The sequence below is a fragment of the Pan troglodytes genome, chromosome 10, assembly GCF_028858775.2.
Source record: "Pan troglodytes isolate AG18354 chromosome 10, NHGRI_mPanTro3-v2.0_pri, whole genome shotgun sequence".
NCBI lineage: Eukaryota > Metazoa > Chordata > Mammalia > Primates > Hominidae > Pan > Pan troglodytes.
In genome coordinates this window covers 128,614,920-128,642,820 of record NC_072408.2, presented here as the reverse complement: position 1 = coordinate 128,642,820, position 27,901 = coordinate 128,614,920, and the positions used below count along the sequence as shown (strand labels likewise).

Here is a 27,901-nt window from a genome sequence, read left to right as displayed (position 1 = left end):
GGCGGGGGGTCCCTGGCCGCTAGGCGCGTCTCCCCGGACACGACGCGGGGCACGGCTGGGGGGGCGCGCCGGCTACTCACCGCCAGGCTGAAATGCTGCCCATCGTAGCGGTACAGTTTATGATGCCCCTTTTTCAGAGCCGGGTCAATCATCAACTTGTAACTTCTCCAATGGTGGTTCCTCCTCTCGCCCGAAGGGCCGGGCTGCGGCGGGGGCTGCTGGTGGTGGTGGTGGGGGGGGTGACTGTTCTCCATGCCGTTAACCCAACCTGAAAACCAGCAAGTTGTTGTCGTCTCCGCCGCGGCGGCGGCCGCTTCTACACACACGCGAAAGAATCCAATCGGCAGGCCCCCACCCCCTCCCACCTTGCCAGCGCGCCCCGAAAGGAGCTGTCTCGCTGGCTCCCCCCAAAACAAGAATGGAGCGAGAGAATAACCCTTCCGGGAGAATTACGCGCCCGCCCGCTCGGCCACCGTCTCGGGGCGGCAGCGAGGGGCTCCCGGGGGTCCCCTGGGCGGGCTGGCGGGGCCCGGGGCGCCCGGAGGACGCGGACTCCGGCCCATGGTGCCCGCCCGGCCGCCCGGCGTGGCGCTCACCCGCTAGCTCGGCCCGGCTCTGGCGCGGGGCTGGCGGCAGGGCCTGGCGGCGCCGCCGCCCGCCCGCCCGCTCGCCCGCTCGGGCCAGGGCCGGGGCCGGGGGCTTGGGCCGCCCGGCTGCCGGCCGCGGCCTCTCCCTCCCCGAGCCGCGCTTACATCCCCGCCGGGCGCCGGCCTCCCTGCGCCGCCAGCCAGTACATGGTGTCCCCCGAGGGAGCCGAGGCCGGGGCGGCCGGACCGGGGGCCAGGAAGGGGGGGCGCCGCCGCCGCGGCTGCCGGGCCCGGAGCTGCTGCCGCTGCCGCCGCCGCTGCTGCTGCTGCTGCCCGGGAGGCGGCTGGCGGCGGAGGCTCGGCTCCCAGTAGCCGCACATCCCACAATACACCGCTAAGGAGCCCGACCCGAGCGCTCACCCTCCTCCTCTTCCTCCTCCTCCTCCTCTTCCTCCTCCCCTCTCCTTCCTCGCCGCTTCCCCAGGCACTCTCCCGGCGGCGGCAGCTGCGCCGCCAAAGCCCCGGGCCCCAGCGGCCCCCCACCCCTCACTCGCGCGCTCCCACACTGCCTCCCCCTCCCCGGGGGAAGGCCTTTTAATTTATTTATTCTTCTGGGACTGGGGTGGGGGTCTTGGCTGGCGGGGGAGGGGGTCTCCGCGGGCTCTACCTCCCGCGGCCGGGACTACCCTCAGAGCCGCGACCGCCGCGGCATGCGTCCCGGGCCTGCAAAACTGTTTCCAAACTGCCCGGGCCGGAGGCGGGCACGCGGGGCCCGGGGAGATGGCTGGGGTCTGGGGGGCCGAGGGTGTGTGTGGACGCTGGGAGCCGCGGGGGGAGGCCGGCGTCGACTCAGAGGAGTTGCAATCGAGGTATCTGCGCTCCGGCTTCCTCCTCCGGCCCGCGACCCCCTCCCCGGAGCTGAGCTGGGGAAGGGAGACCAGGGTTCACCACGTTAGCATTCGCATTCCTGGGAGGATGCAGCCCTCGCCTGGACCTGGGCGATAGACGCCTTCTTCTGTTTTTATTTTTGGAGGGGAGCGCCCTGTAATTGTCCTGAACACATGCTTCCCCTCCTTCCTCCAGCCACCCGCGGAGGAGACAGTCCCCCTTTTTTGCATTTATCTTTTCCTTCCCCTTTCTTTATTAAAGGTCCGGGAGTGGCGGCGGCCAATCAGCGCGCGGCTTCCATTTTGTGAGTTCAACTCCGAGGCTCCCGGGCTTCGCGAGGACGCGTTTGCAGCCCCCTCTGCCGCTCCTCTCTGGCGGCCGAGGCGCAGGAGCCGCCTCGCCGGGGCTCGGAGCTGGTGTAGCTCATATTGGGGCTCTTTTCGGGGTTTGTAATTTGGCCGTGGGTAGGTAATTGGCTGGAGCAGGGCGGCAGGGCGCGGCAGCCAATCAGCGCGCGGCTTCTATAGGGCTTGAGTTATTAGACGCTGATCTCAAAACATCCTTCATCAGACACGAAGGAGAGGCCAACAGATGAGGGAAGCCATTTTTCTGCAATGGAATTAAATGGCCAAGTGGGTTTTTCCTTTGTTGCAAATGGGGAATGTTTTTCCTTTGACTCTACCATCCAGTTCAGGACGTCTCAGTGTGTTTAACATTTGTCAACAGGCCCAAGGACTCACAGTTGGAAGACTGGAGAAGACTTTTTAAAAAGATCTGGATTTTTCCTTATGACTTGGAATCCATCTTTGTCTTGTATAACTAGGTCATAGCACACCATTCATGTCAGCAGTTAACAGTTTTGAATTACAAAAAAACCTAAGTAAATGACATATTTTTTTTCCTCTTTTTGTTCTATGGGTGGGTGGGGGGAGCTTGGAGCTGTCTTGATCTGTATTCTCTTGACTGAACAATAAATTTTTAAATATATCTAGTTTCCTCTATTAAACACTTAAACCTGGCCATCTTATTAACTCCTTCTCTCTTTTTAACAAGGTAACGTTTTAAATGTATATAGCTTTAGGACTAGCGAAATGGCAGCAACAAAAAATTGTGAGCAGTTGTTACTCTTTCAGTTTTTAAAAAACCTTTTACATTGTAAGTACCCAATCCATTCTGTCCTGACGCAGTACAGTTTTGATGTTAATGTTGCTGAGATGTCCTTAATTTTCCGAACCTTCATCTGCATGTATGTCTTTGTCTCTCTTGTCTAATATAAGCCAGTTAAGATGCTTGAGACGATCTTGCTTTATAAAGCTAAGGTTCTAGCTTTATGCTTTTGAAAATGTTTACAGCACTAAATGCTAGTCAGCTTTCTTCCCCGTAGCTTGTACACTTTCTTTGAAAATCGATCTATTTGAAGAAAAACAGCCCTGTTTTTCTCGTCTTTGGTGTTGGGGGTTGGGGGGAGCTGGTGGGTGAGGGAAAGGAAGACCTTTTCTTTGTGTAGAGAGACTAAAGCCGTCACAGGAAACTAGATTAAAACTGGAAAACAAGTCCTAGCTGGTTCCAGCAAACACCAACGTTAAGTGGGGGGTATTTTCTATGGTGGTTGGGCGGCTGGTGCGTCTTTTGCCTTTTGTTTGATTTGACTGTATTTTCCCTTTTGTCTCTTAATGACGATCACACCATTGCTATATCCAGAGCAGTAAACAGTCCTCAGCGAAGCCGCCTTTTTGCCTACCCAACCCTGGAAAGTTTGCAGAAGTGGAAGGAGCAGAACGTGAGGGTGTAACTTACAAAAAGGTAACAAGAACAAAGACACCACCATAACCCCCAAATTTCCCAACTAAATCAAAAAATATATATGTTTTTACAATAACGTCTCCAAAACCACCGCCCAGCTTGATCTTCTAGACTCCATGGCACCGGGCTGAGCGGGTAAGTAAGAAAGATAAAAAGTGCCTTTTGCCCCTTCGAGGAAACCCTTTTGCAGGCCAAGCAAGGGCTGCAAGTGTTTGGGAGCTGAGAGGAGAAGGAGGATTCTGGAGCATTGTATTTGGCAGCCGGAGCGGGCAGTGGGCGGGGGGTTGGGACACGAAGGGCTCTTCGGACCCCTGTGCCTCTTCTGCCCCAAGGGCGAGAAGACGGGCTTCGCAGCGACCCTCGGGGGTCCATGGAGCCGCCTGCCTTCGCCCCCTCGCTCTTCCCAGGTCTGAACCTGGATGGGGAGAAGAAATTGAAGTGCTTTGGAGACGGGGGACTTAAAACACTAGGGAGCCTCATCGCCCAGCCTTGGGCCCACTTTCCTTTCGATCGTGAGGATTCCGCACCCCGAAGCCGGCTTCTCGGGGCTCCGGGGCGCGCCTGCGCTGGCAACGCGAAGGAGGACAAAAGGCCGGCGTCCATGTTGGCACCATGACGCAGCATCTCCGCCCGCAGCCCGGCGCTCCTGTCCTCCCGGCCGCGCTCGCTCCTCCTCCCAAACACCAGTTTTCTTTACAGGCTTCGAGCCCGTCGCGGCTGGGCCGGGCTGGTCTGGCAGGCGGGCCCAGCCGGGCAGGGCTGCTTTGCTAATGGCGGCGGCTCTCTTTCCTTCCTTCCTCCTTTCCTCCGTCCCCCCGGTCGTGGGGAGCCCGGAGCAGGAGGCGGGCCCTCGGCCAGGTCGGGCCCCGAGAGCCCGCGGGGCGCAGCGCTGGCGACCGGGTGTCGGGGGCCGTTTCGGGGGCCGTGGGCCTCGGGGGCGTCGCGCGCCGCGCCTCCCGCGCTCGCCTCAGCCGGGCGCGGCGGCCTGATGGGCGCCATTTCGCGCGCTGCCCGTGGCTGGGGCGGTGGCGGCCGCCGCGCGCCAGGCGGGAGGAGCGGCAGGGGTAGGGGGCTGGGCGACCCGGCGGCCCACGCGGGCACCAGGAGGCCTCGCCCCGGACCGCTTCCCCCTTTCGTCTTTGTCCTGCGCGGGCGCCCGCAGCCGAGGGCCACGGGGTCGGCGGGGCTTCGAGGCCGCCCCGGGTCCCACCGGCTCCTCCGGAAGCCGCGGCCCGGCCTGGCCCTGACCCCAGGCCGCCCCCCGCTGCCCACCCAGCTCTGGGCGCCCAGGTCCGACCTCCCAGTCGCCCTTTGAGAGCCGAGCCAGCGCGGGGCGGGGGGTCGCCCCCTTTGTCCTCACTCAGGGCGGGAGGCCCTCGGGGTGGCCGCAGACGCCCCGTTGGGCAGCCCAGGGCGCAGCCCTCCAGCCCAGCTCTCCGGGCAGGAGGTGGGGGAAGCCTGGGAAAGCGGAGGGGGGGCCCCGGGATCCCCCGAGGCGCGGGGCTCCCGGCGAAGCCTCAGATCTCCGGCCCTTCCCGGGGAGGGTGCGGGCGGGGCGGGCCTTTGGAAATGCAGATGAGCCGCCGCCCGGGCCGGGGTTGAACCTTCTGACTCAGCCACCCCCGGCCGCCCGGGCCGCTGGGGGAGGGGCGGCGTCTGGGGTGCTCCCTTTCAGCCCCGGAGCCCCTGTCTGCTGTGTATTCGGCCGGTCACATCTCTCTCCCCCAACGCCCTGATCCGCCCTCCACCTTCCTCTCCTCCAGGTTCTGGGCCGGAGAAGGGGCGACGTTCGGGCACCCCCCGAATGGACAATCTTTCCTTCTGTCAACGGCAGGGGCAGGCCTAGTTTGACTCTGACAGTCCTCCCACTAAGGTAGGTGTGAGTCCTTGCCCAGACCGTGAGGGAGATTTGGGGGGCTCTGGCCTGCAGCCCAGGGAGGGCCGAACCCCAAACCCGCCGGGCTGGTTCTGCGGCCCCGCCCCCAGCTGCGAGCGCGTAGGGCCGCCTGCTGGGCCTCCGGGGCCATCCATCCCCGTCTGTCAGCTTCTGTTGTCAGGCATTTGGGGCGTGTAATTCTCTGCCGAATATAGCAGCATACGAGAGGATCCACTTGCAAGTATTTCCCAGTTGTGTGTTCTTCGGCGGGGGGAGGGCCCTGGGTGCCGCCTACTTCTGAAAGACACAGGTCACTGCCAGAAAGCCCAACTGTGCTGTGGCCTTCCCTCCAGCCGCCCCCGTGGGGCATGTGGGGTGACAGTGTGAGCCGTCCTCTGATGTCTGGCTGCTAGAGAGGCAAAGAACAGAGACCCGAGGTTCCGGCCAGCTTTCTCTATGAAAGGGCCTTCCTTGACGCTTCTCCACCTTCTTGGGATTGTTTTCTTCTCCAGTCCCCGAATGGGCAGGCCTGTATATAAGCCTTGTTTCTAGAACCAGACAAAGCTGGATTTGAAACCTGGGGAGCCATTGAACAGCTATGGCCTTGCGTAAGCGGCATAGCCTCCAAGCCTATTTCTCCATCTCCGAAAACAGGGCTAGATCAGTGGTTCTTAGTCTGGAACCGGCATCAGAATCACACCGGAAAGGGGGCTCACTGAAAATGGACCACCGGGCCTGGTGCCCAAGTGTCTGATTCAGTGGGTTGGTCCTTAGGACTGGCATTTCTAACAAGTTCCCAGGTGAGGTGAGGCTGATGCTGTGGTCTGGGAACACATTTTGAGACTCCAGCCCCTAGCCTGGTAACACCTGGGGTTTTGACGCAGAAGTGCCACGTTCCACGCTTGGCACATAGTAATTGATTTCATTCTAACGCTAGCCGACTTCATGTATTGAATAGTTTCCCATCTCAGTGTCTAAGAAGCTCCACAGCTGGAGATGGCGGCCCTTGGTCTCGGAGCCCCCCTCCTTGTGATCTCTGCTTTGTGATTGCTTTGATGAACCATATGGGTCCAGGTGCCCCACTCCCGCTGTGAGGGCTACACTGAGCTCTGGGGGCCTGTGGGGATTAACACGGAGATCTTGCTAAAGGTATCTTGGTGCTAAGTTAAGGGAGATAGTCAGTTCGCCATGGGCTAGGATCTCTCAGTGCTGGTGACCTTGGGTGAGTGTCTCCCTGTAAAGTGATAAGGATGCCTGCTGGAAAGGGTGGTGGGAGGATTAAGTGCGTTAAAGAGGCCCTCCTCCCAAGCTTTTAGTTGGCCTCCATTGTGATCGTGGCTATTGCTGGGAGTGGCTGCAGGGGGTGGGGGCTGGGCTGCCTCAGAGCTTCCCCCTGCACCAGCCCACCTGCTGAAGCACGTGTCCCTGCCTCAGGGCAAAGGGGAATCTGGCGCTCCCTGGGAAGGCGGCCAACGCGGTTCTCCTCTGGAGTGGTTGAGTCCAGCTGCAGGCCTTTCCCCATCCACAGGGGCTGTTCCATGATGGGGTCAAGATTTGGGTCACCCACCCATGGTCCGGGGAGAAGTGACTCCCCAAGGTCACCACCAATAGAGCCAGGATGGGGTTCCAGGTGGCTTGACTTGGCAGCCAGTGCCTGTGCCCATGGCACCCCCTCACCCCAGCTGTCTGGGTTATTTTAGGCTTCCTCCCGTGCCAGCTGTCTGCTGGCATCCCTGCCCGGGACTGTCTGGTTGGAAGTAACTGGCGTGGTGCTGTTGGCTCCTCCTGTGAGGGCCAGGGCTGGGTCTTCAATCCCCGATGATCCGTGCTGGGTCCAGCTCCTTTGCTGGAAGAGTGTTCCTGCCCAGACTCCCCGCTGCCCAAGTACAGCAAGAGGGCGAAAGCACCTGATAAAAATTGAGGTTCACATTGTTAATATCCCAAAAGCCTCCTCCTATACTCCCTGAAACCTGTTTTAAATTTGGCTCTGCCATTGAACCCCCTTGCTCTCACGTGACCCTCTGCCGCCCGAGGGTGTGGCGCCTCCCTTTAGAGTCTTCGTTGCTCTCCGGGTGGGGTCTTTACTCCCCACCTGCTTTGGATAATTAAGTAATTGATGTACTTCCTCCTCCCAGCTGCACCCTGGAGGGCTCCAGCCAGTTTCTCCCCTCCCTGGATCCAATCAGTGAGCTGTTGGGTGCTCAGCTGTGGTCTGGATGTGGTTCTCGGCGCGGTGTCGGGACCCACCTGGCTGGACTGTACCCCTCTCTCTCTGCTTTGGTCCCTCTTCTTTCTTTGTCCCCCCACCATCACCTCTTGGGGCAGGGAGGGTGAGGCAGTTTGTCCTCCTGCTGCTGTTCCTGCTGGTCCCTCGAGGGCGCCCCGCCCACCGGTCACCCAGCGAACGTGGGGCGGGGCCGCTGCTGGCGCTGGGCCCCAGGGCTTGCAGAGAGAGGGCCACGCCAGCGGAAGGGCCGGCCAGGAGGTGGCAGGACTTGCCTTACTACTGAGTCGCCGGCGTCCCCGCCTCTTCCGGCCTCTCTGCCCGGAGCCCTAGCGTGGAACATGACCTTTCGGACCCTCTGGGTGGAGACACAGCCTCTGCCTGGGCTGTGCAGTGAGGTGGCACCACCATCTCAGGTCGTCTGGCCCAGTGCATCTGTAGCTGGCATGTGACTTCCAGCAAGCTCCTGCCCCTGAGCGCTGGGAGGAGCAGGTCCAGCAATAATTTTTTTTTTTTTTTTGAGACAGAGTTTCGCTCTTGTTGCCCAGGCAATGGTGCGATCTGGGCTCACCGCAACCTCCGCCTCCAGGGTTCAAGCGATTCTCCTGCCTCAGCCTCCGAGTAGCTGGGATTACAGGCATGCGCCACCACGCCTGGATAATTTTGTATTTTTAGTAGAGACAGGGTTTCTCCATGTTGGTCAGGCTGGTCTCAAACTGACCTCAGGTGATCCGCCCACCTCGGCCTCCCAAAGTGCTGGGATTACAGGCATGAGCCACCGCGCCTGGCCGGACAATAATGTTTTGAGCTGTTGCTGAGTCTGGCTTTTGTGAAGGGAACTTTTAGCACTCAAGGAGTGGCCTTGTCTCTGGCCTGTCCCCGAGTGCTCATGGGCAGCCAAGGCCTGGGGACGGCTCAGGCAGGGTAGATGTATTTGCCAGGCCAGCTCCCGTCCCTGGGACCTCAGGGAGTAGCTTCATCCCTGAAGGCTGAGTGTCTTCTGCCTCATGTGGGTGGCCCCTCTGCAGGGTTCTCAGGCATCCAGGGAAGTGGGTGCCACAGCGTTGCCTCCAGCCTCACTGGGGCTGGCTGGACTTTGCTCTGACAACACAGCAGTGGCTGGGCCCCTGCAACTCTCCAGGGCTCAGTTTCCCTGTTGGCCGCACTATGGCATAGGCCCCTGTGTGGACACCGATGAGCTGACCCCACAAATGCCACCCGGCCGCTCCCCCAGGCTTCAGTGGCCTAACAGCTGTTGTGTCAGGAACCAGCTTAAAGAATCTTTCTTGCTTTCTCAAACTCTCCAGGAATTCCTGGTGACTGGAAGGGGGAGTGACTCAGGCCCTCAACCTCTAGCAGGTAAGGGAGCTGCCTCCTGGGTGGGCATGCCCAGTTCCTCAGTGGGCCCAGCGCGGCCCAGCCTCCGAGGAAGCTCTGAGCAGCTGGCTTGGCTCGGAGGTATTTTTAGCTACAGATCCAGCCCCCCTCCATCACAACAGTCGAGTCCAAATCAAACGCACTCCAGGCAGGTGGGGCTGGGGTTCTGCCAGCCTCCTGGCCAGCAGGGGTGGGTGGGCAGACTGGGGCCAGTATCAGCTGTTCTGCCTGGACCCAGGCCGGGCTGGGAAGGCACACTTGTGCTTATTTCCCGCCTCCACTTCTGTGCAAGCTTGTGCTGTCATAAGCAGAGATCACAGCCCCATTTCTTGGATGGAGAAAGTGGACACTGAGGTCTGAGGCTTTTGAGGACAGTCAGGAGCCCTCCTATGGGCTCCAGTGATGCACTCACCAGCTTCTGGTCCTCTTCTTCCACCTCTTAGAGTGCCTTGGCTCCCTCCTGTCGTCCTGGGGAACCTCGGCCCCAGCCCTGCCTCCCCAGCCAGTCACAGCTCCTCCCTGGTCACCCTGAGGGAGCTCAGGGCCCGGCTGGTAGCTGGGCTGCTCTCCTTCTGTCCCCCACTCCCGTGGAGCCTGGCAGGCAACTCCATGATCTGACCCCGGTTACCTTGACAGCCCTGCCTGGCCTCCCCTCTCATGGCCCAGCCACCCCAGAACCTGAAGAGGTTTTCTAGCTGCCGTGCATTTGCCAGGCTGGGTTACCCACCCTACTTTCCCTGCCTGCCCTCCAGTGCTGCCAGGCCTAGTGTGCCAGCCTTCCGTAAAGGGTTCCCCTGCTTCCAACCTCCATTGCACTGCTTCCCCTAAGACTGTGACCTCCTGGAAGGCTGGAGCACAACTGCCTCTCAATAAACGTGTTGCCAAAAAGGAATGGATGAGTTGCTGTGCATTTGTCTAGGGGGTGCTTGACCCAGGAGATTACCCTTTGCCCAGTGCCTGAAGAGGGCGTCCACTGAGAACCTGGGGTGCCTCCCCGGCCTCCCCTTCCCAGCTCTGCTGTGGTCTTGGGATTCTGTGGGCGGTCGCTGCTGCCCTCTGGTGGTCAGACCGTGCCTTGCTTGCACTGTGAGAACCTTGACCATGGAACTGCCAGGTTGGCGGTTTTCCTCCACGAAGTGAGGTTTACATGACCCTTGCCGAGACCTTGAAAACTGGGAGTCTTTGGGGTGGGGTTGCCAGCAAAAAGATCCTGAGTCCTGCCAGCCCCTATCTGAGGAAACTACGAAGGTCACTTGCCCCCAACCATGCTGCTGTTGGGGGTTTTGTTAGAAATGGGCTCTTCCTACCCCAGCTGGTAGGATCCCACTCTCGGCCATGCTCTCGTGCCTGTCTGCCGTGGACCGGCTCCAGGGGGGGTCCCTCTGCCACCCTGTCGACTCATCTGGGTGGTGCAGAGGGCAGTCAGCCCGCCCAGGGTGAGGAGTAAGAGGAGGGGTGGGGGTTACGGGTAATTCAGCCAGCAGCCCTGATAGCACTGCCTACAGTAAGTGCTCAACAAATAAGCTGTTTTGATCAGGGGATGGGAGAGTTGGGGGGATTCCTGGGATGAAGGACATGTGGCTGCTGGCAAGGAAACGCATTTTCTTACATTTCTTGGTGGGTGTGGGGTTATCAGTCTCCAAAGCTCAAGGAGAGGGACCAAGTTGACTTCAACTAGAGCTACTCCAACCTGCCCCTCCCTGACGACGTCTTGCGTGGTTCACGCCTCTGGCTCCTGCCGGAAGGAGGCGGCCGCCCCTAGTGGTTTCGGGCCAACCTGCGCCCAGAGCGGCCGGCGCCGAGGCCATTGCCCGGCAGAGGGCGTCAGACGTCCACCCTGCAGCCCAGGGTCGGGGTGCGGGTAAGCGGAGCCCAGTCCCTCACCCCGAACCCGCGTGCACGCTGGCGTCCCTGGCCCAGGCGAGGTGGGCAGACATGACTCTCGCGTCAGCATCTTCCCTGGTGCCACCGCCGCTACCTCCTGTGGGGAAGCTGAGGCCAGAGGCGGACATGTGCCAAGCCACGCCGCTGGGGCAGTGCAAAGTTGAGGGGCTCTTCCCGGAGCTGGAGGCCGGGGGCTTCTCGAACCCGGTGCGGAGGCACAGCCAGCCAATCCGGGAGACCCTGTCTGGCCGCGCCAGCCAATCAGAGGGTCCCTGCCGAAGGCGGAGCCTGCTAATCAGGGGCACCTGGAGTCGCTGGGCAGCCACGATCGGGTCTCGCCGGCGAGGGGCGCGACGTGACGCGCGGAGGGTGGCGGTGGGTTGGGGGTGGGAGCTTTGCTCGCAGCTGAGCCCCGTTTTTCCGGTGCCGCAGTATCCCTGGGACTGAGAGCTGAATACCCACACCCAGGGCTGGGACCTTAGCAGAAAGGAAACTGAGGCTGGGAGGTCGGCCGGGAGGCTGCCTGGCGGAGGCGGCGCTGCTCCGAGTGGGCAGGGCGGGTTCCGGCCCCGCCCCGCCCCCGACCTCTTGGCTCCGCTTGTGCCCGGCGCGCCGCCGCCAGTGCTGCGGGCTCCGGGCAATGGATGCCCCCGGGGCCCCGGCCCAGACCGCCGCCCCCGGTCCGGGCAGGAAGGAGCTGAAGATCGTGATCGTGGGCGACGGCGGCTGCGGCAAGACCTCGCTGCTCATGGTGTACAGCCAGGGCTCCTTCCCCGAGGTGAGGCCCGCAGCGGGGCTGGGGTGGGGGCGATGGACGCCCCTTACCCTGAGCCCAGAGCCCCGACCCTCAGTCCCCAGCGTCCGGAGCACGGACAGGCGGCCGCCACCCCGGGGCGCCCCCTCGGGAATTCCAGAGCCCAGCGGGGTGAGGGGGGGCTGATCCTGGACGAGTGATGGGGGTGGACAGTGGATTCAGCTGGAACTTTGGCCCCCGCCGGCCCCACTAAGGACCAACCCGACCCCCTCTCCCGCAGCACTACGCCCCATCGGTGTTCGAGAAGTACACGGCCAGCGTGACCGTTGGCAGCAAGGAGGTGACCCTGAACCTCTACGACACGGCCGGTGAGTGCGCCTGCGCGCCGGGGGGCCCGAGGGTCCGCCCGCCCGAAGGGTTTCCCCTCCCGGGCGTCCCCCACTGGGTGTCCCCGCCCTGCAGCCTTGGCAGGGCCTTGGCCGGCTCTTCACTCCTGGAGGCCGCTCAGGGGCGCTGGCTGCGGGGCCCTAGAGGCCAAGCCCTATATGTAAGTGGAAGGTGTTTGGAGGAGGAGGTGAACTCTGGGGCCACCCTCCCAGCTCTGTGCTGAGAGCCCACAGCTCGTTCCTCTCCTGTGGTTCTAGAAAGCAGTGGGCTGCTCTTGGGCCTCCCATGGTTCCAGGATTGCTGCGCTACCTGCTGTGGTCTCTGCAGACTCTGTGAGCTGCAGATTTGAGTCCCTTGGTGCTCGGATTGCCTGGGCTGTGTGTCTGGGTCCTGTGGTTCTGGGATGCTCCCGGCTGCAGATCAGCCTGTGGCTCCAGGGCTCTGTGGCCTGCGCTCTGCAGCCTGAGGCTCTGGGGTCCTGTGGATGCGAGTTCTGTGTCTGCAGCTCCCAGGATTCCACGGCTTGCAGTTGGTGGTTCTGGAATTGCGTGGCTACAATTACTTCTGTGCTTTCCTAGTTCCCTGGGACAAAACCAGACAGTGTAGAAAATGAACTGAGGAAGGAACAGAGCACTGGGGGCAGGGGTCCCACACCAGGCTCTGCCTGCCACCTGCAGGCCCCCACGGGTGGTTTACGGATTTATGTGCAATTGCTTGGGAGTCGGTGTTGTGAGGGGTGGGGACAGGAGAAACACAGTCAGTGGGAGGACCTTGACTCCCATCTGGGCTTCATCAACATTGGGGACCAAAGGTTGAGATCCCCAGGTGGGGCCTCACCCCACCTCTGTGACTCAGTGTTTAGTGACCTGCAGGGAACCACGTCATCCGGTGGCCCTCTCCGGCCAGCCAAGCCTTGTGTGTGTGAGGTGAGATCAGATACTGACCTAGGATGGAGCCAAAATCCAGACACCTCCACCCCCAGCTAGACCTTGGAGAGGACCCGAAAAGGGGCTGTCCTAGCTCAGAGCCCCCCTCCATTCTGACTTCAGCAGGTCCTATTGTGGCCTCTGAGGAACCTGTCTTTGTGGGATGTGGGCCCTGTAGGGCCACCCCCAAAACAGCGCCTGTCTCTAGCCCCTGGTGAGCTGGGAGAGCCGAGGCATCAGAGGAATTCCCGGGGCGTGGCCCGGGGGTAGTAAAAGTCATGGTCTGGGACACCTTTACTCTCATGTTTCCTGTGCAGGAGCCAGGGAGGGGCAAGGTCATTGACCCACTTTTTGAGTCAAGTGCTGCTGGGTGGAGACATTCACAGCAACCCACTGCCCTGCAAGAGGTCAGGAGATTTTTTCTTTCCTCCTCCTCTGCCCTCAGGGCCTCCCCTATGAGGTCCCGGGGTTCACTGTTCAGGGCAGCCTCCACATCATGAGAACAGGGATGGCCTTTCTGGCCTTGCCCAGAGAGAGATGCTCAAGGAACATGTCAGAGTAGATTGAGTTGTGGAGATTCTGGAAAGCTGCAAGTTGGTGTAGGAAGAATTTGTGCTAAGAGCTGCTACCAGAGGGATGGAGGAGCATCCCCTGCTACAGTCACCAGAAGCAGGCGACCACTGGCACCACGGGGATCCCATCCATGGTCCCATCCTGTTCCTGCCATCCTCTTTGGAGTCAGATCTGGGCTTTGACCCCAGCTCTATTGGCTACGTATCACTGGGGATGTCTGGGCCTCAGTTTCCTGATCTGTCATGAGCACTAAGAGGGTCATGAGGATTAAATCAGATTAATATATGATGTCCACCAGCCTGCCCAACATGGTGAAACCCCATCTCTACTAAAAATCCAAAAATTAGCTGGGTGTGGTGGTGGGCACCTGTAATCCCAGCTACTCCGGAGGCTGAGGTAGGAGAATCGTTTGAACCCGGGAGGCAGAGGTTGCAGTGAGCCGAGATTGTGCCATTGCAGTCCAGCCTGGGCGACAGGGCGAGACTACATCTCCCAGCACTTTGGGAGGCTGAGGCAGGAGGATTGCTTGAAGCCAGGAGTTCAAGACCAGCCTGGGCAACATGATGAAACCCCGTCTCTACTAAAAGTATAAAAATTAGCCAAGCGTGTTGGCACACACCTATAGTCCCAGCTACTCGGAAGGCTGAGGCAGGAGAATTGCTTGAACCCAGGAGGCGGAGAGTGCAGTGAGTCAAGATCACGCTACTGCACTCCAGCCTGGGCAACAGAGCGAGACCCTGTTTCAAAAAATAAAAATTAAAAAAAATTAAAAAGATCCTCCTACCATCCCTGCCCAGCCCTAGCTCAAGCCTGTGCTTTGGAATCTACGGTGCCATGCCCCAAGCTGGCCCCCAGCCCCTGCTGCAGCGGGGAGATCTATCTTCCCTGGCAAGTCTCTTCCAAGCAGCAGAGAAGCAGGGCTCAGGGGAGGTGGCTAGCCTCACAGTCTGACAGACCCCAAGGAGGGGCACCCAGGGAGAAGAAACCTGGCTGCTCCCTGTAGGGTATCCCCCCGTGACCGGGGAAGGCTTGCTCATAGGAGGAAATCCCCTGGTCAGTGAGTGCCACCAGGGAGAGCCCAGGTCCCAGTGCTTGTCATGGAGCAAGGCTTGGAAGGTGATGGAATGAATGGGTAGTGGATCTGAATGCCGGAGATGATTCATCTCTGCCTGCAGGTGGACGGCTCTCAGGAGAACATGACAGAAAGCCATGGCCAGGCGGCCACGTAGAGAGAGGCAAAGGCCAAGAGGGTGAGGGAATGGCCAAGCCAGAAATGAGTCTAGTAAACGTAGTTGTAGAAAGTTCTAGAACCCAATGGGCCACACACAGTGGTGGAAGGGGCATCTTCCCGACTGGTGGCCACCAGAGCTGTGAGACAGGGGTGGCTCTCAGAGGCTGAATTTCTCCACACCCAGGACCAAACGCTGGTCCTGGGCAGGGGCCGGACCCTGCCCACAGGGGCCCTCGTGGAAGGCCCGTCTGGCTGTCTCCCTCCTGAGGAAGTAGTTACAGACACCACAGCGGAGGGAGGGCAGATCGGGTGACGGGGCTCGCAGGGCTCAGAAGGGAAGGGGCGGGGGCCATGGCACTCACTGCTCTGTCGGCCTCAACGGGGCCCTGACATCCTCTGAGGCAGGAAGCTGCGGTGAAGTCTGAAGTTTCCTGGGCCGGGAGAGGCGGGGTGAGGTGGGCTGTGAAGACACAGACGGGAGAGTGAGCTCATCAGGGCCAAGGTGTGGGGTCCAGGGTTAGAGGGGCACAGGATGGGATAGGGGTTGCCCGGGGAGCGGTGGTCCCCTTTTCAGCCTGAGATGGGAACAGAAAGAAAATTGTTAGGCAATGGAGTAGGAGTTGCTAAGACAAGGAACCAGGGACAGATGTGTGTGTTGTGAGCCCCAGAAGCACCGGAGGCCTGGGCTGAGCCAAGGCTGGGGTCACCCAGAAGGTGGTCTCAACTCCCAGCTGGGGCTGCCCAGCCCCTGTCTCCCTGGGAAAGCACAGGTGGGCGGCCCCCAGCAGAGTGAGTAAAAGTGGGTTCCTCTTCTGGCAGCTTCACTTCTCATGCTGCCAGTACCCCTCCCTGACCAACGCCCCAGCTGGAGCTGGGGGCCACCTGCCCTGTGTGTCCTCCTGCAGATTTGAGGTCTTTTCTCCTCAACTCTGCTCTGGGCCTTAGAGACCCCTGTCCCTGGAAGCAGGACTTCCTTGGCAAAGCCTCATCCCACCAAGAAAATAGCCCTGTGTGCGGCATGAGCCTCCCTTCCGCCCAGCCCTGCCGCACCGCCTGAGTGCACGTCAGGACGATGGGCGGCTCTAGGGGGAGCCCAGGCCTAGAGACTTCCTCACCAGAAGCACGTGCATCCTTTGCATGTAATTCCTGGGGTTTTTTTTGAGGTGGGGAATGGTTAGAGACAGGGTCTCGCTCTGTCACCCAGGCTGGAGTGCTATAGCATGATCATAACTCATTGCAGCCACAGCCTCTTGGGCTCAAGTGATCCTCCCATGTCAGCCTCCCAAAGTGCTGGGATTACAGGTGTGAGCCACCACGCCTGGTCTACCTGGGCTGTTTTAACCTCTAAGCCCATCTGCAGAGGCTGGATGGGCCCCCTCTGTGACTACGGGCAGGTGACATGGACCCTTTCAGCCCTGGTATCATTTTAGGTAGAATGTGGAGGGTAATGGTATCACCTGGTGGCTGGGAGGCCCCTGAAGCTTCTGGGTCCAAAGATTCTGGGGTTCTGACCACCCACCATGCCAGGCTATTAACTTCTCCTGGAAGTTTCAACAGTAACCACAATAGCAGTCCTCCTGCCTCCCGGCACTGCCCCCCACTCCACCCCTGCCCCTGCACTGCTCCCGCTCTAAGCATTGCCTCCCTTCTCCTGGGCTTTCACCTTCCAGATTAGGGGGAGGGTTATCACTGTTATCACCCCCTCTCCCAGATAAGGAAATTGACACCCAGAGAGGGAAATGTGGGCGTCAATTCGAGATGTGGAGGCTGCCCTGAACAGTCCCGCCCAGAATGTGCATGAGTGAATGGAACCTGACCCTCCTGACTCATATGAGAGAAGGTATTTATTAATAGTACCCTCCCCCATCCCCAAGTGGGCATGGGGTTGGTGCACACGGAAGTAGTCCTCTGCAGGCCTGGTCCCCCCACCACCCCCACGCCCCAAAGGCCCACACTGAATTCTAGGGAAAGCTGGGTTGGGCAGAGTCAAGCCAGGAAGGCAACCTGGAGGAGGTGCTGGAGTCGGAGCTGGCTGCCTCTCCCTTTCCAGAGGCCCTCTTTCTTGAGAGGGCTGACATTTTTCCTCACCTGGTCAGGGCTGGGACAAGTAGGGTGAGGATTCCTTCCTGTTTTCTGGGGTAGGCTAAGAAAAAAAAAATACTCCAGTAAGGTCCTCTGTTATTTACAAAGCTTCCCCTTAGCTGTGTGGCCTGGGGCAAGTCACTCCAGCTCTCTGTGCTTCCGTTTCTCAGCCTGTAAAATGGGGCCAACAATAGTGTCTACCTTGTAGGGCTTTTGGGGTAAAGATGAGTTAATCCAGGTGAAGGGCTTTGAGCTAGACCTGGCATGTAACACAGTGGTACATACCTGCAGCCCCAGCTCCTCAGGAGGCTGAGGCAGGAGGATGGCTTGAGCCCAGGAGGTTGAGGCTGGAGTGAGCTATGATCACACCACTGCACTCCAGCCTGAGCAACAGAGCAAACCCCGCCCCCCCCCCCTTTTTTTTCTTTTCTTTTTTTTTTTTTTTGAGGCAGAGTCTCACTCTGTTGCCCAGGCTGGAGTGTAGTGGTTCAATCTCTGCTCAATGCAACCTCCACCTCCCCAGCTCAAGTGATTCCCCTGCCTCAGCCTCCCAAGTAGCTGGGATTACAGGCATATGCCACCACGTCCGGCTAATTTTTGTATTTTTAGTAGAGACAGCGTTTCACCATGTTGCCCAGGCTGGTCTTGAACTCTTGACCTCAAGCGATCCGCCCGCCTCAGCCTCCCAAAGTGCTGGGATTACAAGCATGCGCCACAGCGCCCGGTCTAGACCATGACTTTTATATGAGAGAAAGAGAGTCGATATTAACCATCTTTATTATGACTGTCATCAAGGCTCGCTCACTTTTCACATCTCCATTTCACAGATGAGGAAACTGAGGCCCAGAGGTTAATTCCCGGTTGGGAAGGCTGGGGACAGCTTCCTGGAAGAACTGGTGCTTTTAGAATGGCCTGGCAGGCAGCTGACCTTGGGGACTGGTTGGCCTCTGGCTCACAGGGTGCTTGTCTCTGACCTTGACAAAGGCCCCCTCCACCACTTGCGTTCTTAACAGGAAGAACTGTCCCCGCCCAGCGCACCTCCCAGGGTGGCTGCTTGAATGAACACAGGTCAGGAAGTGGAATGCCCTTGCCAAGGCTGCAGGGCACCTAAAGCCGGAGAGATGAAGATTAACCCTCTTCAACCACTCCTTCCTTTGAGCCTTCCTTCACCAAACAGGTATTGAGCTCGCCTGTGTTCCCAGGGACCCAACAGTGAACAGCACGGAGGTGGTTCCTGCCCGCAGGAGAGGCAAACCAAAAAACCCAGAGAATTACTGTTTTTTTTGTTTTTGATTTTTGTTTTTGTTTTGAGACAGAGTCTCGCTGTGTTCCTCAGGCTGTAGTGAAATGGCACGATCTCAGCTCACTGCAACCTCAGCCTCCTGGGTTCAAGCAATTCTCCAGCCTCAGCCTCCCAAGTAGCTGGGACTACACGCGCCTGGCCCCACACCCGGCCAGTTTTTTGTATTTTTAGTAGAGACAGGGTTTCACCATGTTGGCCAGATTGGTCTCGAACTCCTGACCTCAAGTGATCCACCTGCCTCAGCCTCCAAAAGTGCTGGGATTACAGGTGTGAATCACCCCGCCTGGCCCCAGAGAAGTATTGTGAAATCAGGTAGGGGTGAGAGCCATGAGTAAAGCCACTGTCATGGGGCAGACTGCCAAGGAAGCTGTTTCAGAGCAGTCAGGAAAGGTCTCTGGGAGGAGGCGACATTCCATAGAGCCCTGAAGGAGAGGAGGGAAGGAGCCACACTGCTCCCTGTTGAAAGAGCCTTCTGGAGGAGTGAACAGCAAGGGCAGAGGCCCCAGGAAAGGCAGGCAGGGTGTGACTGCCTGCAGCGCCCCAGGGCTGACTTCTTCCCTCACCCACTGCAGCCTGATGCCTGCCCCGCCACCTCCTGTCCTGATGTCACTGCATACCATAGTTGCCAAACCCAGTGGGCAAGTCTCAACCCTTGTCTCTGCTGTGTGTGACGAGAGTGGAACAACCTTGGCTGACGTGGTGGCTCACGCCTGTAATCCCAGCACTTTGGGAGGCCGAGGCAGGTGGATCATCTCAGGTCAGGAGTTTGAGACTAGCCTGGCCAACATGGTGAAACGCCGTCTCTACTAAAAATACAAAAAAAAGGCCAGGTGCTGTGGCTCACACCTGTAATCCCAGCACTTTGGGAGGCCGAGGCGGGTGGATCACAAGGTCAGGAGATCGAGACCATCCTGGCTTACACGGTGAAACCCCGTCTCTACTTAAAAAAATAAAAAAAAATTAGCTGGGCGTGGTGGTGGGCGCCTGTAGTCCCAGCTACTCTGGAGGCTTGAAGCAGAAGAATGGCGTGAACCCAGAAGGCGGAGTTTGCAGTGAGCCGAGATCACGCCACTGCATTCCAGCCTGGGCGACAGAGTGAGATTCTGTCTCAAAACAAACAAACAAAGAAAAGAAAAGGCTGGGCACGTGGCTCACATCTGTAATCCCAGCACTTTGGGAGGCTGAGGTGGGCGGATCACGAGGTCAGGAGATCGAGACCATCCTGGCTAACACAGTGAAACCCCATCTCTACTAAAAGTACAAAAAATTAGCTTGGTGTGGTGGCGGGCACCTGTCAAGTCCCAGCTACTCAGGAGGCTGAGGCAGGAGAATCGCTTGAACCTGGGAGGCGGAGGTTGCAGTGAGCTGAGATCGCACCACTGCACTCCAGCCTGGGTGACAGAGTGAGACTCCATCTCAAAAATAAAATAAAATAATAAAAATACAAAAAAAATTAGCCAGGCATGGTGGCACCTGCCTGTAGTCCCAGCTACTCAAGAGGCTGAGGCAGGAGAACCACTTGAACCCAGGAGGCGTAGCTTACAGTGAGCTGAGATCGTGCCACTGCACTCCAGCCTGGGCAACAGGGCAAGACCCTGTCTCCAAAAAAAAAAAAAAAAAGTAAAGAAAAAAAGAAATGAGAGAAGACGTCCAAGGGGGCCCCATTTTATAACCTTATCCACGGTTTCACTTTCTGTAGTTTCAGTTACCTGAGGTCTGAAAATATTACCTGGAAAATTCGAGAAATAATTCATAAATTTTACATCATGCACTGCTCTGAGCAGCGTGATGAGATCGTGCGCTGTCCTGCTGCATCCCACCCGGGATATGATTCGCCCCTTCCTCTGTATCCCTGCTGGAGACACCACCTGCCCGTGGGTCAGTCAGTAGCTGGCTCGGTAACAGGCCAGGCTGGTCTTGAACTCCTGAGTTCAAGTGATCCTCCCGCCTTGGCTTCCCAAAGTGCTGGGATTACAGGTGTGAGCCACGGTGCCTGGCCCTGTTTTATTTTATTCTTATTGTTGTTAATCTCTTACTGTGCCTAATTCATAAACTAAGCTGTCTTATAGGTGTGTACATATAGAAAAAAAACAGCGTATCTAGAGTTCTAGACTGTGGTTTCAAACATCCACTGGGGGTCTTGGAATCCACCCTTGTGGGTTAGGGGGACTGCTGTACCTGTTCACTCCTGCCATATTTGTAAAAGGGAATATGTTATGCCAGAACTGTGAACCCCATTGTTACATCTTAAAGGACCAGAACCTATTTTTGCACAATACAAAACAAAATAGCACGTTAGTGTGTATCAGCAGAAGGAACATCCCACTTGGAATTTCATGAGCTGGGGTTGACTCCTGGCCCAGTCACTGAGTCATTGACCTCAAGCAAATCACTTCATTTCTGTGACTCTCAGGTTCTTCCTATGTTGTGGGAGTATTCATCATTTCCCTACCATATCTGGCTGTCATGTAAGGATTTTTTTTTTCTTTTTCTTTTTTTTGAGACGAAGTCTTGCTCTGTCACCCAGGCTAGAGTGCAATGGCATGATCTCGGCTCACTGCAACCTCTGCCTCCCAGGTTCAAGCAATTCTCCTGCCTCAGCCTCTGGAGTAGCTGGGATTACAGGCACCTGCCACCACGCCCAGCTAATTTTTGTATTTTTAGTAGAGACGGGGTCTCACCATCTTGGTTAGACTGGTCTCAAAATCCTGACCTCGTGATCCCCCTGCCTCGGCCTCCCAAAGTGCTGGGATTACAGGCGTGAGCCACCGTGCTCAGCTCTTTTTTTTTTTTTTTGAGACTGAGTCTCGCTCTGTCACCAGGTTGGAGTTCAGTGGCGTGATCTTGGCTCACTGCAACCTCCACTTCCCAGGTTCAAGCAATTCTCCTGCCTCAGCCTTCCGAATAGCTGGGACTACAGGCGCGCGCCACCACACCCAGCTAATTTTTGTATTTTTAATAGAGACAGGGTTTAACCGTGTTGGCCAGGATGGTCTCGATCTCTTGACCTCATGATCCGCCTGCCTCGGCCTCCCAAAGTGCTGGGATTACAAGCATGAGCCACCACGCTTCGTCAAGGATTTCTTAACCATTTCTAGACTAAAGCACCCTGAAAACTGCATAGAGTATAGGATGTATTATTATAAAGGCAGTCGCAGAGGGCAGGCAGTTATCCTCAAAAGGGAAAAAATATAGATGGTTAATCTGGATGTTTAAGAATAAAATGCTAGGGAGAAAACGGTGAAAAAAGAAATGAGGGAAGGACCTTCCTGGCATGTGGAACAGCAAGCACAAAGGCTGGGACATGAGAGCTTGGTGGGTTTGAGAAACAGTGAGATGGCGCCTTGGTGGGACTGCAGTGAGCAAGCGGGTGTGGCAGGCGATGAAGTCATGTGAACCAGGGGAGATGTTGGGATTTTATGCAAAGGGCAATAGGGGCCAGGCACGGTGGCTCATGCCTATAATCCCAGCACTCTGGGAGGCCGAGGCAGGTGGATGACCTGAGGTCAGGAGTTCAAGACCAGCCTGGCCAAGATGGCAAAAACCCCATCTCTACTAAAAAAATACAAAAATTTCATCCCTGTAATCCCAGCACTTTGGAAGGTCGAGGTGAGTGGATCACCAGAGGTCGGGAGTTCGAGACCAGCCTGACCAACATGGAGAAACCCCGTCTCTACTAAAAATACAAAATTAGCTGGGTGTGGTGGTGCGTGCCTGTAATCCTAGCTACTCGGGAGGCTGAGGCAGGAGAATCACTTGAACCTGGGAGGTGTGGGTTGCAGTGAGCCGAGATCGCGCCATTGCACTCCAGCCTGGGCAGCAAGAGCGAAACTCTGTCTCAATAACAAAACATGACAAAAACAAAAATTAGCCAGGCATGGTGGCAAGCGCCTGTAATCTCAGCTACTTGGGAGGCTGTGGCAGGAGAATTGCTTGAACCCGGCAGGCAGACGTTGCAGTGAGCTGAGATTGGGACACTGCACTCCAGCCTGGGTGACAGAGCGAGACTCTTGTCTCAAAGAAAAGGTTGGGGGGGGGGGGGGCAATAGGGAGCCATTGAAAATGCTTCAGTTGTGGAGAGGGGGCCAGGATATGACTTGTGTTTTAAGATCCATCCAGCTGTCAGGTGGATAATGGATTCATCAAAGGGCTGCAGGAGGCAGGGAAGAGGGACAGACGAGGACTTAGATGAGGATGGTGTAGGGGCGGGGGGTGGCCAGCAGTAGACAGGGGCCCACCGTCCAGTAGAACTTTCTGCAGTGGAGGAAATGCCGTGCACCTGCCCCAATCACTGCATTAGTCATGAGCCCCGGGCGGCAGTTCATCACCTGAAATGGGGCTTGTGCAACTGAGGCGTTGAATGCTTTATGTTAATTCATTTTTTATTTTTTTTGAGACAGAGTTTCGCTCTTGTCACCCAGGCTGGAGTGCAATGGTGTGCCTTGGCTGGTGACAGCCCCGTGAGGTAGATTTTATGATTTTCATGTCCCAGATGGGGAAGCCAAGACTCCCACCACTGTCCCGTCTAAGTCAAGGTCACACAGCCGGTGAGGGCAGAGCTGGGATTTGAACATGTGTCTCATCTGCCTCTAGTGACCTCACCCTTAAGCATTGTTCCATGGGGGAGCTGGCTGAAGACTTTTGGAGGTCCCTGGGTTGAGGGGGATCCAGTGGGGAGAGGGTGGCCATGCCCCGTCACCAGCAAGGGGTTAGGAGCAGACATGGCCTGGTGGTACTCCGTGGAGAGGCCACTTGTCCTGAGAGGTGTCTGGCAGAGAAGGAGCGGGGGGCAGGCTGGCGCCACCCAGCACCTGCAACAGCTGCGGACAGGGCAGGGGGATTCCTGGGCCTCCACGTTCCTTGTTCAGTGGAAGAAAGTGGAGGGGCGGGGGGCTGGTCACCAATGAGCCTGAAAAGCTCTCAGTTCTCACTGTGGGGATTTTAAAAAAATACCGGGGCAGGATGACTAAGTGCAGTGTAGAACCCTGGGCTGGGCTGGCTCCTCAACGGGGAAAAAAATAAAGGACAATATTGGTGAAATGGTCAAAATCTGACTATGGTCTGTGGATCAGATTAGAATGCAGAGTCCATGCGGTTTCTGGGGCTTGGGGCAGGGGAGAGAACGCCCTTGTTCTCAGCAGATAGGCGCTGAGCTAAGGGGTGAAGAGGCAGATGTCTACAGTTACCGTGCCCTGACAGGGAGAAACAGAAGTGTCTGTCTCCAGATAAAGTCGGAGGGGCCAATGCAAACAGGTGGTGAATCACAGTCAGAGAGCTCTTCATACTCGTGTTGCAATTTTACTGTAAGTTTGAAACTGTCAATACAAAAAGTTACAAAGAATTGTTTATAAAGAAGAAGAAGAAAAAAGCAAACCCAACCAAGCTCAAGCCTAGATCCGTATTTGGATTCAGCTGTCTCGGGGCGGAGCCAGGCGTCACGGCCTCGGGATAAAAGTATCCCCCCAGGGAGTGTGCTCTGTGAATCTGGGTGGGGAGGGCGCTCGGTGCTGTTCCCAGCAACCCACCACCCTCCTCCTAGTGCTTGCAAGAATAGGCAGGGAACTCAGCTGACTGCATCAGAACCTGAGAAGCTGGAGGCTGAAGCCAGACACCAGCCTCTCAGGACGTGGGGACACTGTGAGCCCACTCAGCCCCACAGGTCTGAATCTTTGGGGAGGGGAGGGTTCCAGTCTGCACTCTGCCCTTGACCATCAGGGCAGGGGGATCACACTGGCTATCGGCATCATCTCTAGCAGTTTCTCCAGCCCCAGCCCTAGAATCAGGCCAAGCTCTCAGCACTGCGTGGGTTTGATCTTGAGGATTCTTTACCACCATCCAGGACTGGGGGGCTGCCGCTCATGGGTTTTGTTAAGAGACAGGGTCTCGCTCTGTCACCCAGGCTGGAGTGCAGTGGCATGATCACGGCTCACTGTAGCCTTGACCTCCTGGGCTCAAGCGATCCTCCGGCCTCAGCCTCCCGAGTAGCTGCGACCACAGGCCTGTGCCAGCACTCCTGGCTTGCTGCCCATTGTATAGATGAGGAAATTGAGGCCCTAAGGCAGGCTCACTTGCCTGGCCCCTTCCCCTTCACCCGTCAGAGTCCAGACAGGGAGGGGACGTCCCCTGACCCCCGCTGCTCTCTGCTTTCAGGGCAAGAAGACTATGACCGGCTGCGGCCCCTGTCCTACCAGAACACCCACCTCGTGCTCATCTGCTATGACGTCATGAATCCCACCAGCTACGACAACGTCCTCATCAAGGTGAGGCCGGCCTCCTGGGTGGTGGCCCCACATCTGGGCCCGGCCGCACCCCTGATCCCCTGCCTCCTCCCTCCACAGTGGTTCCCTGAGGTCACGCATTTCTGCCGCGGGATCCCCATGGTGCTCATTGGCTGCAAGACAGACCTGAGGAAGGACAAGGAGCAGCTGCGGAAGCTCCGGGCCGCCCAGCTGGAGCCCATCACCTACATGCAGGTGGGCCGGGGCCAAGACCCTGGGGCACAGCCGTGGCTGTGAAGCCTCCCGGACCTTTGGCCTCTGCAACTGGGGTGCCTTAGTGGCCTTTCAGGGAGCTGAGGGAAGCAAGATTCTAAGAATAATTTTTAACTATTAGTATTGATGGCCTGTGGACCTGAGCACTTTACACGACTACTCCCAATCCTTAGGACTCGGAGGCAGGCGCTGTTCACATCCCCCAGTTTACAGGGGGAGAAACTGAGGCCCAGAGAGGTTAAGCAGCTTGCCCAGGGCCACACAGCTAGCCAGAAGTGGAGCCAGGATCTGGTCCCATCCACTGCAATCCAAAGTCTGTGCTATGAGCCGCCGTCCTGTCGTGTCCTGTCTGCCTTGTTTGAAAGTAGGCGTCCCCTTCACGGGCCAATTGACCGTGCAACTCTTTGGGTGAGGCATGCGGGAATAAACAGAATAAAAGGAATGCAAAGGCAAAAAGAAACTTTCACAAGAAATAACCATTAATAAGGGCAAATTCGGCCGGGCATAGTGGCTCACGCCTGTAATCCCAGCACTTTGGGAGGCCGAGGCGGGCGAATCACCTGAGGTTGGGAGTTTGAGACCAGCCTGACCAACATGAGAGAAACCCCATCTCTACTAAAAATACAACATTAGCCGGGCATGGTGGCGCATGCCTGTAATCCCAGCTACTCGGGAGGCTGAGGCAGGAGAATCGCTTGAACCTGGGAGGCGGAGGTTGTGATGAACCAAGATCGTGCCATTGCACTCCAGCCTGGGTAACAAGAGCAAAACTCCATCTCAAAAATAAATAAATGAAAGGGCAAATTAATGTGCCTAAATGGTACTTTCAGAGAAGGGAGAGAGGTGGCTGGAAGTCCTTTCTGTCTTGAGGCCTCCAACTCTTCCCACAGGCCTGGGAGACACACCTGGGGGACCAACCCCGGGTCTCAGGATTCAGCCCCTCCCTGCCTGGAGCTGGAGAGAGGCCAGGGTGGGGGCCTGGACAGGGCTTCTTCCAACCTGCGGGCTGCACTGCCCTGGCCCTCCATTCCACCCACACACTGTGAGGGGCAGCCAGGATGGAGGAGACAGACAGGCCCAAACCAAGGCCTCCATCCCTGGAGAGTCCTCAGAGCCAGTCCCAAACCCACCAGGTGGTGCCAGGAGACCTCCAGGGGCCCCTCACCTAATGCTGGCTCCTCCCCCCACCCAGGGCCTGAGCGCCTGCGAACAGATCCGAGCTGCTCTCTACCTGGAATGTTCCGCCAAGTTTCGGGAGAATGTGGAGGGCGTCTTCCGGGAGGCCGCCAAGGTGGCTCTCAGTGCTCTGAAGAAGGCGCAACGGCAGAAGAAGCGCCGGCTCTGCCTGCTGCTCTGACCCAGGGCAGACAGACCTCACGACAGCACTGACAGGGCCCGGGGGCCCAGGTGCCGACTGCACCAGGGAGGCTGCCCCATCCCGACCCTCCAGCTCATGGTGTCTGGGGCCTGCGGCTAGACTCTTGGAACATTCTGGAACTCTCTCCTTTCCTGGCTGGGGCTCTGACCACAAACTCCCCTCCAGGCTGCCCCTGGGACATGGTGGTGATGTGGGTGCAGGAGCCAGTGTCTGTTGTCGGGACTCGGAAGTGCCCTCATCACAGCCACCCCCACCACGAGTGTCTCCCCAGTACAGACTCAAGTTATGCTTGAAATGAAAAAGTCTATCTGGTGGTGGGTAAACGTAGACCTGGCACTGTTCCACGCGGGCGCCCCAAGCCTGCCACTCCTGTGTCCCCGCCTCCCTGGGCTCCCGAGATAGGCACCACTGTATCCTCCAGCTCCTTCCTTCCTTCCCCCAGGAACGTGGAGGCCACCGAGGGGGCTGGGCCTATCAGGAGGACACAGGCCGCAGCCTGGCACCCACCCCTCCCATCTCCACCCCACATGGAAGACTTGTCTTCAACTTGGCCACTGTCTTTGCAGAGCTGGGCACATGTGCCCAGGGGGCAGAAAAAATGGCTTCTCAGTTGTTAAAAGTATACCCTGGACCACCCATCTGACCATCTCCTTAAGGTCTCACCCAAAGCCCCCAGTGTCAGAGACTTGGGATGGGAAGAACAGTCGGCTCCCTGTGTGGTCATGAGCAAGTTTTCTGTGGACTGTTCCCCCCACTGTGGCAGGGAGTCCTCAAGCTCCCAACCTGCTGTCCCTCAAGCCCCGCTTCTACCAGCCTGTGGAGTTCAGGAGGCGAGACATCCCGGCCTCCTTTGAGAACTGATGGGATCTACCCCCTGTCCACGCGGGACAGTTTCTCAGAACTGGTTCATAGACCACCTGTGTCACCAACAGCCAGATACCTAATCCCTGAGCCTCCTTTGGGAAGGTCTGGGGCCGAGGGTCTGGGAATTTTTTTTTTTTTTTTTTTTTGGGACAGAGTCTCATTCTGTCACTCAGGCTGGAGTGCAGTGGCATGATCTTGGCTCACTGCAAGCTCCACCTCCTGGGTTCAAGCGATTCTCTTGCCTCAGCCTCCTGAGTAGCTGGGACTACATGCGCACACCACCACGTCTGGCTAATTTTTGTATTTTTAGTAGAGACAGGGTTTCACCATGTTGGCCAGGCTGGTCTTGAACTCCTGACCTCGTGATCCACCCGCCTTAGCCTCCCAAAGTGCTGGGATTACAGGCGTGAGCCACCGTGCCCGGCCCAGGACTTTTAAAACAAGCATCCCAGGGGATTCCAGTGCCCACCAGAAGTCGCAAGCTGCTTGGCTCTGGAGGGCGCCTAGGAGTCGGTGTCGCCTAAGATGGGATCTCTGGAGGGCGCCTAGGAGTCGGTGTCGCCTAAGATGGGATAACGGCTTCAGGCAACTCCTAGCCTTCCCCATATCTCCTGCCTCAGCCCCCCGGCCCAGTGCTGCGGTGTCAGCTAAACCTGAGCTTCCAAGAAGTCAGGTTGCCAAAGGAAGGAGCCTTCTGAGACCCTCCCCAACCCACCCAGGTTCCCAAGGCCCTGCCGTACCCTGGGGAATCAACCAAGGAGTTCTTGTTCTCGAAGAACCCCAGGCCTCATGATGGTCTACGGTAGAGGTCCAACAACTACAGCCTGTGGGCCACATCTGGCCACAGCCTGATTTGTAAATAAAGTTTTATTGGAACACAGCAACACCCATTCCTTTCTGCATTGCCTTGTGCTCTGTGGCTGCAGGTGAAGAGTAGCTGCCACAAACCACCTGGCCCATAAAGCTCAAAATAGTTGCCATCTGGCCCTTTACAGACAGCTAGCTGACTCCTAATCTAGGGCAAACGCAGGTGCCTAAAAAGGACCAGAAAGGAGACCAGAATGAAGGGCAGGGGGGTGGCAGGGCCTGTGGCAACTGGAGAGTAGGCGTCCTGTGCCACGGGAATGTTGCCAGGTCCGTTTTTCTAGGGAAAGCAGAAATCTGGATTTTTACGTGGAATCTCACTGTAGGGGAGGGGAAATCTCATTTTAAAAATGTAATCAGGCCAGGCACAGTGGCTCCCACCTGTAATCCCAGCGCTTTGGGAGGCCAA

The 27,901-nt window shown here is 57.7% G+C and overlaps 3 protein-coding genes and 1 long non-coding RNA gene across 6 annotated transcripts in view; 3 read left to right on the top strand and 1 right to left on the bottom strand.

Moving 5' to 3' along the window:
• Window positions 1-1,679, bottom strand: part of SETD1B (SET domain containing 1B, histone lysine methyltransferase) — a 29,387-nt gene extending 27,708 nt beyond the window's left edge. The window contains exons 1-2 of one of the 2 annotated variants that reach the window (XM_054664686.2): window positions 1,008-1,679; window positions 81-268 (exon numbers count right to left, since the gene is read on the bottom strand). In XM_054664686.2, coding sequence (XP_054520661.2) covers window positions 81-254 — 174 coding nt within the window. In that variant the 5' untranslated portion in view covers window positions 255-268; window positions 1,008-1,679. Of the gene's footprint in view, window positions 1-80; window positions 269-752; window positions 978-1,007 lie in introns of those variants that run through there. The other variant, XM_016924422.4, reaches the window with a different exon arrangement.
• A 286-nt stretch (window positions 1,680-1,965) lies between these two features.
• On the top strand, window positions 1,966-9,647 carry LOC134807414 (uncharacterized). Its single transcript, XR_010147811.1, has 4 exons — window positions 1,966-2,107; window positions 3,177-3,278; window positions 5,042-5,151; window positions 8,686-9,647. It is a non-coding gene; the product is annotated as an uncharacterized LOC134807414 (long non-coding RNA).
• On the top strand, window positions 8,244-9,108 carry LOC744627 (uncharacterized). The gene has a single exon (XM_016924424.4). It carries the CDS (start codon window positions 8,386-8,388, stop codon window positions 9,106-9,108), a length of 723 nt encoding a protein of 240 aa, XP_016779913.1. The 5' UTR covers window positions 8,244-8,385.
• Window positions 9,648-10,549: 902 nt separating the features above from the next.
• On the top strand, window positions 10,550-27,512 carry RHOF (ras homolog family member F, filopodia associated). Of its 2 annotated transcripts, none has more exons than XM_009426448.5 (5): window positions 10,550-11,417; window positions 11,674-11,761; window positions 24,046-24,155; window positions 24,234-24,368; window positions 25,579-27,512. In XM_009426448.5, the coding sequence occupies exons 1-5, from the start codon at window positions 11,280-11,282 to the stop codon at window positions 25,741-25,743; spliced, it is 636 nt and encodes a 211-aa protein (XP_009424723.1). In that variant the 5' UTR covers window positions 10,550-11,279; the 3' UTR covers window positions 25,744-27,512. The 2 variants fall into 2 exon arrangements, with proteins under 2 accessions (XP_009424723.1, XP_054520664.2); XM_054664689.2 differs by lacking the exon at window positions 25,579-27,512 and adding an exon at window positions 24,560-24,846.
• Window positions 27,513-27,901: the final 389 nt, after the last annotated feature.